Raw genomic sequence first — 12,413 nt, forward strand, 5'->3', positions numbered from 1 at the left:
AGTTCACTGTTTTATACTATATCCTGCATATTGTGAACAATTTCCTTTCTTCCAGTCTAGTAGCACAAGTTTAAAGAGTTCATTGAGCCTGAATATGGGGCACAGTGAACTTTCCAGGCAGGCTGTAAGCTGACAGCAAGCAAGCCTATAGTTCAACTGCTATAATTTCACCATGGCAAATGCAGTTGAGGAAATGTAATTTATGCATTTAAAGTCACAAAGGTAAGAAATGACAAAATATGCACGCTAAAGAATAGATGAAAAATCTTTATTAGCTTTCTATTTCATTCGAACCTCTGATCTTACATGGCCATCTCCATCAAACCACAGACGCCAAGCCACGAGCAACTGGAAACATTAATTTACAACAATTTTTGTTGAACCACACACAGTCGAGAGGAAATGGATGTTGTTATTCAATATGGGCCAACTGTGTTTAAAAGAATGGCTCCACTTCAGAAGCAATGCATTTAGCACAATTCAAAAATAGTCCAATCTTTTGCAGAGTGCTCTCCGAGCCATATTCCGTGAATAAAAAAAAAAGCACAAATGAACACCCACCACGAGAAGTGAACAAACTTACAGGTCGCCTTCAATGTTCTTACTGGTTAGAACAAAGCCATCCTCAATTTCGTGGCCTCAATGCATTAAATGTCCTCCAGCGACATTGCAAAAAGCTTCTATTTAAACAGTGATATGCTTACAAGACACCTATAAAATAAAAAAGCAACATGTCTGTACTGCAAACAACAAAACAAATATTACAGCAAGCTTAAAAATGAAATGGTTGCTGGCAGTACTGGTTAACACAGCCATCCATTTCATACGCCTATTGGTTCCCTGCCTTCATGATTAACAGAGAGAGAGGCAATGCCATTAGCGCATGCATTTCCCCCATATTTCAACCATGCATTTTTTACAGAAGCTTTTTCAGGAAATAGTTCACTGTGACAGAATGACATGCAAAAAGAAAAAAAAAAGGAGGGGACGAAGGGAGGCACTTCGCAATCAAGTTGTCACGCTCATGATTACAATGGGAAAATGAATCAGCAACCAGGGAAATCCAGGCAACCTCTTCCAATGCTTCATCAACACTTAAAAAAAATCAGCACATATTTGGGACACTGTTTCCATCCACTGTGGTGGTCACTTCAAACAGAAGTGCAGTCAGTTGCCAGGCGCTGCAGTTACTCGGCGACATCCACGGTGTGAGCACTGCTCATTGAGGGGAGCAGCAAAACAAGGCCCACCTTCTAGGTGCAGTGGTGTTGCACAAAAGCTTGCTAGCCGGGACTGGAGGCACAAGTACGGGACCTCAGCTGAGCAGGTTGCGAATTTCCTTGTGCAGGTGGCAGAGGAAGTCCACGTATGAAGGGCCCGAGTCTCCATGCCGATCTTCCACAAGGAATTGCCGGAACACGAGCTCCATCTTGTCCCCTTGGCGCACCAGCGTCAGCTGCGCATACACAGACGCAATTCCTAGCTAACACCCTTTCCTGCACACTTCACACCAACGGCAGCGATTTAAAAGCATTTAAAAAGCAAGGACTTCACTGTACTTAATTAGCACGGCTAAATGTTGAACAAAAGTAACAACACAGAAAATACACTACATTGTTTGGTCCTCTTATGCTCAGCAGGGCTATTGACAGCATACTAAATAGCATCCAACTTGCCTAAGTTTTCATTCTTATGCACTGCATCCACTTAATACTTAACAGCCCCTATGAAGGATTTAAGTGTGCATGCAATTGTTAGGCAGCATTGAAAAATTGCCCCTCACTTGGCCAGACAACAAATCCAGGTTTTCTACCAAGTTGACATTTCCAAATTCCCTGAGTTTTCCAGGTTTTCCCTGAGTGCCATTGCAAAGTTCCCTGAGTGATACAAAACTATGTTTTATGTAAAGACGGGCTGAAACCATATCGCCCGATGCTGTCACTCTTTAGTAAGCATATGAAAAAAATAAAAATAAACGACTTAATCCAATTTGAATACTAAGGAGTAGTGCTTACGTTATTCAAAAATAGAATAGAAGGGAGGGGTTAGTAAAATGCACAGCAAATAAAATGTCCTGAAAAAATTGCAAATCGAGTCGGACATCTTTAAATACGAATAAAAAGGAGATGCATACAGAAGCAAATACTTTCGAATATGAGCTATTTCTATCAATTGATAGCAAGCTCATTGGTATGAGGCCCAAACTTTATCACAATTGAGGTTCTCTCTCAACAGCTCGTAAGTCAACCTCAACTGTCCTGACATACTCTCAGCCCGTGCACGACGCCTCAATGTTGTGTTTCACTGCTTTAAAAAGTTTATTTTGGCTTGGATAAGGGACACCTGCATCTCGGCATCAGCCAATACTTTGTTTTTTGAGCTCAAACTCCTTCAAAACAGTGGTAGCACGCTGCCTTTCCCGTTCATTCCTCAATGCGTAGGTCCTTTCTGTTCTTGTCCTCCTTCCGCCACTCGTTCACCCCACTGACCATTCGAAGCATCTTCTTGGTCAGTTGCACAGTCCACGTCTGATTTTTCGAATTCCCTAGAGGCCGCGAAAACGTTCGAAAAACCGGCAAGTTGAAAAAAAAATAGATGCATATGTCATTTATTGCCCCTAAGGGCTCAAACCGTCACAGGCACATTCGAAAACGCTCTGAAGGCCTGTCGGTAAACGTATTAGGCATATCAGTGCTCGTGATGCGACAGGAAATACCAGGTACACGCGTGTATAATTAAGGAATACATACTGTGCCCCGTGGCAATAGCCCCTTCCCCCGCTTATGCTTCACTGCAATACTTTTGCGTATGCATCACCAAGTAACATTTCTGTACAGAGGCGAAGCTGACTTTCGGAAACCAGCATTATGCAACGCACCGTGCTTTCCAAGCTTGTAATCCAATCGCAAGGACCAAGGCAGAGTCCGTGCCATTGCTGACAGCAGCGAATTCTTTCAGTAAAAAAACACGACACCCAACGACAAGAAGTTTCATAGCGAAAGTCGAAACAGTTAGGCCTAGCGTCAACGCAGTGGTGGCTACAGCTGCCAGCGGATCTGCGTGCGAAAGTGCCGGTTCGAGGCGGCGAGGTAATGAAGTGGGCAGCGGTAGTGGCCTTGATTAATGCTGTTTTGGACCTGCGGTCACGGCAAAACATCCGGAAAATTGGACGGCGAAGAGTTCTTGCATCCAAAATATCAGACGTTCTGATACATTGACTCTATGCAATGGTGCATTGACTCTATGGTGGTGGTGCCAGGAAGCCGTCCAAATTATCGGGCACCCAGAAAGTGGGTTGTTGTCTGTACACTGGCAGCTTCTCCAGCCGACGACAGGGCGTCAAAGACGATTCATTACGATTACTGTCTGTTACTCAAGCCAGAATTACCGCGACTTTTGACCCTTTCAATAAAATTACAGCTAATTTTCCCTAATAGAGGCACAAATTCCCTGAGTTTTCCCCGAGTTTTTCCAGACTACTCAAGATCCCTGAGAATTCCCGGTTGGTAGACACCCTCCAAACCCTGTCTGAGCAAAACTATGGTGACAAATGACATCCTCTACCAAAGGCATGCGCTTCAGTATCTCCACAATCTTTCAGCCTGCTTTGCTTGCATGCTGTTGTTGCAGCACCCATAAGCTTCTGGAACATGTATTAATATGCAAGTCATATTTAGTATACAGGACTGATACTCACTGTTTGAGCAGAGTAGACCTGTAATTATATTTTAGCAAAAGAAATGAAGACACTAGCAGAAAGCTTCCCAGAATGCAGTGCCGTGCAACTCTCAATGGAGCATTTTCAGGTCGATGACGCAAGCAGCTCACTGTCGCTCACTTCTGTGTGCTCAGGACGAGCAAGTGCCGAGGGAACCGCTAGGCCAAACTAGCTTGGCTTCAAAGCCATGGCATAGGGTGCTTTAGAAACAACCACCGACAATTGCAAAATGAGTCATTTTGATAACACCTTATTTGTTAGCATAACGATTATTTATTTAAATTATTTTTATTTCTTACCATAACAAAAAAGACAATAAGCTGCTATTCGAGGCATCTACAGTGCAAAGCGAGTGATGCAGTCGAGCCGTCTTGCCTGCAGCGCAGCGGTGGCCGGACACAAGCTCCGAGTTAACTTGCCTCGTGTGCAGCTTTCGTTCATGCTACAAGTTTGACAGTAGTCATCACTTGTTGTGAAAGATAAAATTAAGGGATTTTATTCTACTGACCACTGTTTTGTATGAAAAGCAGTACTTGGCATTTGTATCACTGGCTGCGGTGATGCACTCAAGCCGGGCAGTTGGCACAACGGGAAGCTGGCCGGCCATTAATCTTGCCGTTGTGCAAGTCTATACAGTCACCAACTGATTTTTCGGACTCCAAAACTTTGGACATGCTCAGTTATTCGGTCTGCTTCGTGGCACCGCCCTTCTCCCCATAGACCATAATGTATAACAACTGATGAAAGTTTGGACACCTTGCAACCTCTCGTCTGATTTTTTTGGAAAATCCTTGAGCCAACTTGATCGAGAGCACCATGCACCGACTCTGACTGGTGCTTGGTTTGACTTGCTGAACGCTATTTTTGTTTTGAACGGAGCCTCCTTGCTGCCCCACTAAGTGGCGCTACTGCAAATCCCCGCTCATCATCATCGTTTCTGCCTAGTTCGATAGAGTGGCTACAGCAGTTCAGGTCTCAGCTTAGTAAGCCATGTCAGGACAATCCAGCAGCCGATTTGTTTCTTCGCGCACGATGCTGCAGTAGGCCAAATTTTTCATTTGTGCGACTGGTGTCAGCATGGTGGTGTTTGCTTTGTGTGCTGTGTCAAAGTTCCGGTGATCCAACGCACCATACGGAAACATTGCATCAATCGTCTAATGGCGCCGACAGTGCCTGCGCAGACTGCGCTGGGGACCAATGACGGCAAGCAGGTGCCGGGAGGCCTAGGATTTGTCACCTCCCGATGTGCTCCCTACTGACATGGAAAATGTTCTGCCGAGACCTGCGCAGTGGTTGCATTGCGATTCCAGACACCGTCTCATTTGACAGTTTCACAGGTGCTGACACTGCTGTACTGACATATGCAGAACTCAACGAGGGCGAGATCATTCGTCAGGTTTCTGCTGCACCAACGGACGATGACTCCAAGTCAGAAGATGACGCAGCATGTGCTACGCTGCCATCACATACGAAGAGTGTACAAGCAATGACTGTGCTTTCAGCCACCTATATTGACCGTACGACCCTCTCAGAGATTCAGGCTTATCTGATTGCGTGTAAACGGAACAGCGTGCAAAGGTGCATTCACGAGTTCTTCAAGCCTGCTGCCGAGCCCGAATAAGTGAGTGGAAATAAAGGATTTCATTTTTTTTTTCTTAACCTGCTTTTTCGGACACCTGTTTATTCAGACATTTCCGCAGTTCCCATGAGGTCCGAATAAACGGTCGGTGACTGTACAGTGATACGAATCTCACGGGGTCACGAAAAATATTCGTATTAGCCGAAATTCGTATCATCGAAACAATTAAAACTAGCTAAATCAAAGAGTCAGAGGTGAACTCACTCACACACGTACGTAAAAAGGATTTATTTCTTGTAGAAAATTCTCTAATGTCCTCTGCCTCTTTTTCTTTGTCAGGTCAATTAGCAGACTTTGTTCAAATCCAGAAAAACGCGTGCACGTGTCGTCGCTGATTTCGTTCGCGCACGCCTCAGAACTTGGCGCGCATGCAGCGTTTCAGCCGCCGGTGGTGGGTCCTTCGCCGTCGCCCACGTCTAACACAAAGAACACGGCCCGAAGCACAGCAGGCACTCCGTCCAATGGCACGCGGAAAATGAAGAAAAGCACAAAAGCAACACAAGTGCCACCGCTTCAAACTCTTCGCGCCCAGTCGCGGCCTCCGCGCTGTCCGGCGCCGCGTCCGCGCCTCCGCACCAAAATAGAGAGGGAGAAATCGCATAACTGCGCGCTGTTCTCTTTCACTGCAATCGGTGGGGCTCATGCTCGCGGTCGCGTCCATCCGTGCGCTGGAATCGTGCCAACTGTGGTCTCTCCTCCGCGCAGCGGCGCAACCTCCTCCCCTCCTTAGCAACCGGCGCGCCGGTCAGGGGCGCAGCTGCGCATAGCAACCGTGACGTCACACAGTAGCGGTAGAACAGGCGCGCGCGCGTCGGCGGTGGCACCGCCGCTCCTTCGCCAGCCGTTTCGTTGCAGTCGAGTGAGAGGCCCGTGTTGCGCGCCATGCGGTTCGGGGAAGCGCCAGCGGACGCCGGATTCCCCCAACACCAAACGCCAAAACAACAAGGCGCGAATGTGCATGCCACGAATGAACATGTCACCAGATGCGAAAGCAAGGGAGGCAGAAAAGAAACGCCAACAGCGACTGATTAGATCGCCGGGTACCAACGGCAGGGAAGCAGAACGAAAGCGGCAGCAGCGACAGGCGATATCGCCGAACACCAAAGCGAATGAATTGGAGCGCAGACGGCAGCAGCGTCTGGCTTTCGCCAAGCACACTTTCAAATTTCCAATGTCTTCGGTAATTTTCGTATCAACCGACGCGGGTCGAAAATTGATTCGTAACAACCATTCTCTAACATGTTGCAAAGTAATGGGGCTCGACCGGGACCACAGAAAAATTCGTATCATCCAGAAATTCGTATCAGCCGGGATCATATCATAGAGATTCCACTGTATACGTTCAAGTGCAGAAAAACTGCCAGCCATTTATCGGCGACAATGCAGTGTGTCCGGAAAACGGCGAACAGCAAGGCGTCATGCCATGAAAGTGGTTGTACGATTACCGCATAAACTTATTTGTATGTTATTTATTTTAATTTCATGTTTTCATTGTTTCGGCGATCACTTTCTGGTTAGGCAGCGGTATATTCAATGTTCCACCATTTAACAACATACTGCAGCCCTAAGTTTAGACAGAACAGACTTTAGACATAGCGAACATTTTTTGCTGGACTATTACTCTATGTTGTAACAAGCACCGACTGTAGTTTGCGCTGCTATCATTGCACTGTATGTATCTGTAAACACTGCCTGTAAGAGCATGGCACAGGTTTACAGTAGGAATACATAAAACTGAGAAATTTAAACTGATTCTGCATTCAGCATTAACCATGGTGAAAACTGTTTCTGTAGTGCGTGTAACTTGACGTTAGTAAACTGCAACACCTACACGCTTCACACGTATGCTAACATTCATCCTTGGGGGTTTCATAACATACTGTGTCCCATAGCAAAACGCAAGTTATTGGTAAGTCAGTGACAGCCCAGACTAGCATTGTTAGCTTGTAAAAATTTCAGCCTTACTTTATTTATTGTCAGATATTAAATGAAAATAGCTATTCCAAAGAAAGAAGTTGATTGTATTCAATATTCCATAATCACTACATGTGCAGTTTACTTTTGCATACACATAATGCAAACGTTTGTACTCTGAAATCGCTGGATGTTATTTAAATGGCATATTGCTTCCTGTAGTATCGACATATGAGTGGACTGCACTATGCTGCCAAATGTGCCAAACGGTGCAAGTATCTGATGTGACGCATGGTTTCTGATTAGTGTCTGCTGCTCAAAGGCTATGGCAGTGTGAACACTTCAACACATATTATGCACTGTAGCACCATCAAGGAAAAAAGTGACACTAAAGAGACTGTATCAAAGCTACAATGCACTTTCTTCTCAGCAACTATTGTCTGCTATAAACCGACCTGTAAAAACAGTATAGGATTGCAAATGTTTGGCTGCAAGTTACTTCTTACAAGAGTTTGCATTCTGGCTTACCACACAAGAATACTTAAGGCAAGCTGATGCATATTGGCTCAACACATACAAAGTATCGTCATGTATCAAAGTCACACTTGAAACATATTTCTCAATTTAGTGAAGCCTTATAGCAATTAGATCAGGAAGGCACATGAAGCACCCACACAGGTCAAATGTGTGTCACATGTGCTGACACTATAGAAGGTCACTTTTCCCTCCCAATGCTTGCAGGCCACAGAATGAGAAATTGCCTTTAATAATGCCTATAATTAAGCTTTACAGCAGCTTAAGCACTTATGAACATGACACATTTTGACCTGAAAGCGCTAGAAGATGATGAAAGCCAATTCCAATGAAGTAAATTTAGAAAGCACAATTTGCACAGAGGCTAGAAAGAAGTGTATGTCTGTGTGATGGTGCATTCCATGCTGTAGAGGCTCAGCTGCTACACAAGCTGCTGTGAAGCCCTCAAAAGAAGAACTGTCCCCTTCTCTATCACTTAACAGTCTTCATGTTATTAACAGCTCATGTCACTTACCACACAAAAAACTACAAAACAAATGCAAATACATGTCCCTTTGTAAGTAGGTATTCATTATTTCTATAGCTCAAGAAGCCTCAGCAGCATGTTACTATCAACTGTCGTGTGGTTTTAGTTTATTATGTACCAACAAATAGTACTGTAACTTGGCAAACTGATGTTGACAGTGCTTGACAGAAACAAGCTACTGTTTAATGCTATACTTTGTGTAACACCCGCTTTTTAAGAAGAAAGCTCCAATATGTGGACAGGATAGAAAGACATGACAGCTCACCCGCATACAGCGCTGCCTTTCCATGCGTATTCGGTCTATGATGTCCCGCACACGCCTTGAGATTGGTGTATTCAGCTCTAGCAGGGACGTCTGCACAGAATAATTCAGATCCATCAAATCATACCTTATGCAGCCAAGATGTGTCGTCTGACCACAACACCAAACTAAATTTATATATATAAGCTGCATTACATAGGCTGTTCATAAGGCCTGCAATAGGCAGGGGTGTAAACAAAATGACAGTTTGAAATAAAGGTGCATCATGAACTAAGATTAAACGAAAGAATGAATGTAACAGTAATTATCAGTGCTTCAATCAAGCTAACAATGAATCAAAACCCTTTTAGATAAAACATCTGGTGAATATCAGCGCAGACAAATTCCTGTGCTCACAGTACAAAATTTTTGCTAACTTGCAGTTTGACCAAAGGAGTCTGGGGCCTTGGGGGATTGAAAAATAAATGATTACTAAATAAATAAATAAACAAACATCTGCTACAAACTTATCATTTTAAATATTTTTCCTGTTCTCTATATATATCCACAATTAGAAGGCCTCCTGTTTGTCGCAGTACGCTTAGTAGCTCAGTATTCTATGCAAATGCTTGAAATATATTGGTGTTCCACTAAAAAATGGAGGGCTAAATTTGGTTAATAAGTAACAAGTACAGCAGTGAAAATTTTTTATTCAAAAGCTTTACTATGTGAGGAATTACTGGCCATAATGCAAGTTGAACATGAACCATTACTACTATAACCAAGAAAATATTTTATACTTGAGGTAAAGTGCAGCTTCTGCTATAAAGCTACCTCTACATTAGATGAAAATCATTCCTTATATCGAAAGCCACTGGCCTACAGACCCTCTGTCCATAATAATGAAAAGGCTGCTACCAAGAAGATAAAACAAGAGTCACTGCCTTACTGCAGTAAAACTGAGACACTGGTACTTTTCTTGCAGGATAACCAAGCATTAACCCTTTAGGTACGTGCACAAGTGTTACTATGCTAAAATTTTTTTTGCAATCAGTACCAAGGATCAGTGTGGCTTGTCCACGTGTTTGGGTGCTCTTTTCAAGCGCGAGTAAAGGGCCGGGCTGGTCCAATCCATTTTGACATTATAGTGAGTTCCCTCTGCTAAAGGGTCTACAGACTCTGCTTGTCTAGGTTCGTCTGGTAGAGTTGCTGCAACTGTCATGAAAACACGGCTCTCATTTCATTGAGACATCGAGCTCCGAAGATAATTTGCTTCTGCACGAAAGCTGACAGTGATGGTGGTGTTTTCTGTGCTACAGACATATCCAGTGACACTGATGTCGCCAACTATAATGAAAGTTACGATATGGCGCGGCAATGACTGAAGTTTGATGGGCGGAACCTTCTAACTGCGCCTAAATTTGTGTATTTTCAGACAAGTTGCGAACTTACTACCTCCATTTCATATATAATATTTTGAATCTGCAAAAATTTCCTAACCAGATGTGCAATAAAAAAGTGTCATTTTCTTAACGCATTAAACTTTTTTTTTTTTTTGCTGGCACTTAGAGGGTTAAATGCCATCAAGCTATAGTGAGAAACACATGGTCTTTCGTAGGTTTCATGAAATCAAGGTTTTTTTTTTATACCGAGATTTGCCTCTATAGTTTTGCACAGACGTGCAATCATTTCTCTCAACAACAATACTCGGTGCACCCACAAACAAACTAAGGGGCAGTTTGTTGACATAACCTTGCTACTTCTTTCTAAAGAACTGCTGCATATAGGCGCTAATACTTAATTACCAGAACAGTGGACACAAAAACTGTACAAGTTGACATTTTAGTTTAAAGGGGCCCAAACACCTTTTAGAAGAAGTATGAAATATGCCCGATATCAAAGAGCATCGGCACAAGAATATATCTTTAATGTGCCTTGATTAATTTGTTTTATCAATAAGCAAAGGCTGCCACTGCCATGGCCTCATAGTCTTCCCCTAATATTGCTCGAACTGTGTTTGAAGCTGTGCTGCCATGCCCACAAGAAGCGACACCCACCATGCTCCACCCGTCACCGCACTGAGCATGTGTACATTGGCAGGACCTCGAGGAAATGTTGTGCAAACCTCCATTGTCGAGCCCAGACTCAGAGGCCATAGTACTGGTGCAGTGATATTCTCCTTCATCAGATGGCAGCACAGCCCTATCTTTGCAGAAATTCGCTATTGCTTCTGCCAGTGGCACTGCTCAGTCAAGACATTTAAAGAACTCCCCCTCGCAGCCATCATGTTTTCACCAGCATACGATTAAAAAAAAAAATGTAGTGGTATTTTTGAAAAGTTAAAGGTAAAAGCAGGCAGCCTTTCAAACAAAAGTGTAGGCTCCCAGGAGCATCCGTGGGAATAAGACTTCAGATATTCATGACCATATCTCTTGGTGACAAATCAAGTAAATTTAGTATTTAAGAAGTGTTGTGCAACAGTTTTTATGACACTGATAGCATATGGCCTAATCTACTGAGTGAACTTAAAGTTGCATGAATTTATGTACATACGTAGTTAAATAGACAATGACGCACCAAATCAAGACTACATAGCAAGCGTTTAATCTACTGCAAAATACCATGACTAGAATTATTTGCAAGCTTATTACAAGGACAATTGTTGTACAAATAGTTTTTCTCCCCATACCTTGTCAATGTCTATCCGGGCTGCCACAGGCTGTGCAAACACATTTTGTAGAAAGTCTGGGTCAACAGCCATTCCAATCCAGAGGAACATATGGATGCCATTCTCTGAAATGTCGAGGGTTCAAGGCATAGTTCCAAATTGCATGTACTATATTTTGCAATAACCAATAGGACGAATATATAAAAATTTGTATAGACCTCTTCCACTCCATGACATGACATCAGAAATATGTGCCTATTATCACCTACTGCTTAAGATGTATCGACAACCAGTTTTGGCAGATGCATTATCTTCTGAATCATCCTAAGCTAAGCTTCTTATCGCAGTAAAAAAATAATCTGCTAAATGCACAAATTATTGCTGCCATCAACTGAAGTGGTTTCAGCTGAAATAATGGCAGGTGGCTGCCCATGCACCTAGCAATATCACTGTGCTCCTGTTCACAAACATGAAGGATGTCTATAGCTCAATGCCAATTTCAGGTCGTCACCCCAACAGCTTGATCACAAGGCCGCTGGACAAGTAAACAAGCATTGCTTGCACAATAACCAAAGGGGTAATGAAGCAGAAAGAGCACAAGAACAAAATGAGCTACTTTTTTTAGCACTTCTTATTCATACCTTGCTGCTGTATTAACTTCCACAGCTCCATGTTAGGATGCTACAAAATTGCTACAAATGCTACACCGAAGCGGCATTTGTTCAAATTTAGTAGCAGCCTTGCAGTAGAGAGGCACGCAAGAACTTGCTCGAGGTGGCTGAGGCGTGATGCAAGGTCGGTGTAAAAAATCCACAATGTAATCTAAATAACAGAGGCACATGTTCCACTTCAGCCCTCAAAGAATGGTGTCCATCATTCGTTCGAAAGTGACAGGCGCATTGCAGAGGACGAACGGCATGACGGTGAATTCATATAGGCCACCAGGTGTTACAAAGGCTTTCTTTTGGCAATTGGCCTCTGCCATTGGCACTTGCCAGTACCTGGAGTGCAGATCCAGCGAGGAAAAAATTCCACTCCCTGTAGACTATCCAGGGCACTGTCGATGTGTGGCAGAGGATAGACATCTTTGTGCATTATTTGGTTAAGGTGGCAATAGTTGACGCAGAACCTTATGGAGCCACCCTTTTTTAAACGAGTATAACCAGAGATGCC

At 43.6% G+C, this 12,413-nt stretch overlaps 1 protein-coding gene across 6 annotated transcripts in view; it reads right to left on the reverse strand.

The window, feature by feature from the left end:
• Positions 1 to 251: 251 nt before the first annotated feature.
• The window catches only part of Sec24CD (Secretory 24CD), an 89,930-nt gene continuing 77,768 nt past the window's right edge, over positions 252 to 12,413 (reverse strand). For all 6 annotated transcript variants that reach the window (XM_070524974.1, XM_070524992.1, XM_070524979.1 and 3 more), the window contains 3 exons: positions 11,262 to 11,365; positions 8,597 to 8,686; positions 252 to 1,456 (listed from right to left, as the gene is read on the reverse strand). In XM_070524974.1, the coding sequence (XP_070381075.1) occupies positions 1,316 to 1,456; positions 8,597 to 8,686; positions 11,262 to 11,365 (335 nt within the window). In that variant the 3' untranslated portion in view covers positions 252 to 1,315. The remainder of the gene's footprint in view (positions 1,457 to 8,596; positions 8,687 to 11,261; positions 11,366 to 12,413) is intronic.

Source organism: Dermacentor albipictus, chromosome 1, assembly GCF_038994185.2.
Source record: "Dermacentor albipictus isolate Rhodes 1998 colony chromosome 1, USDA_Dalb.pri_finalv2, whole genome shotgun sequence".
In the NCBI taxonomy this organism is placed as follows: Eukaryota; Metazoa; Arthropoda; class Arachnida; order Ixodida; family Ixodidae; genus Dermacentor; species Dermacentor albipictus.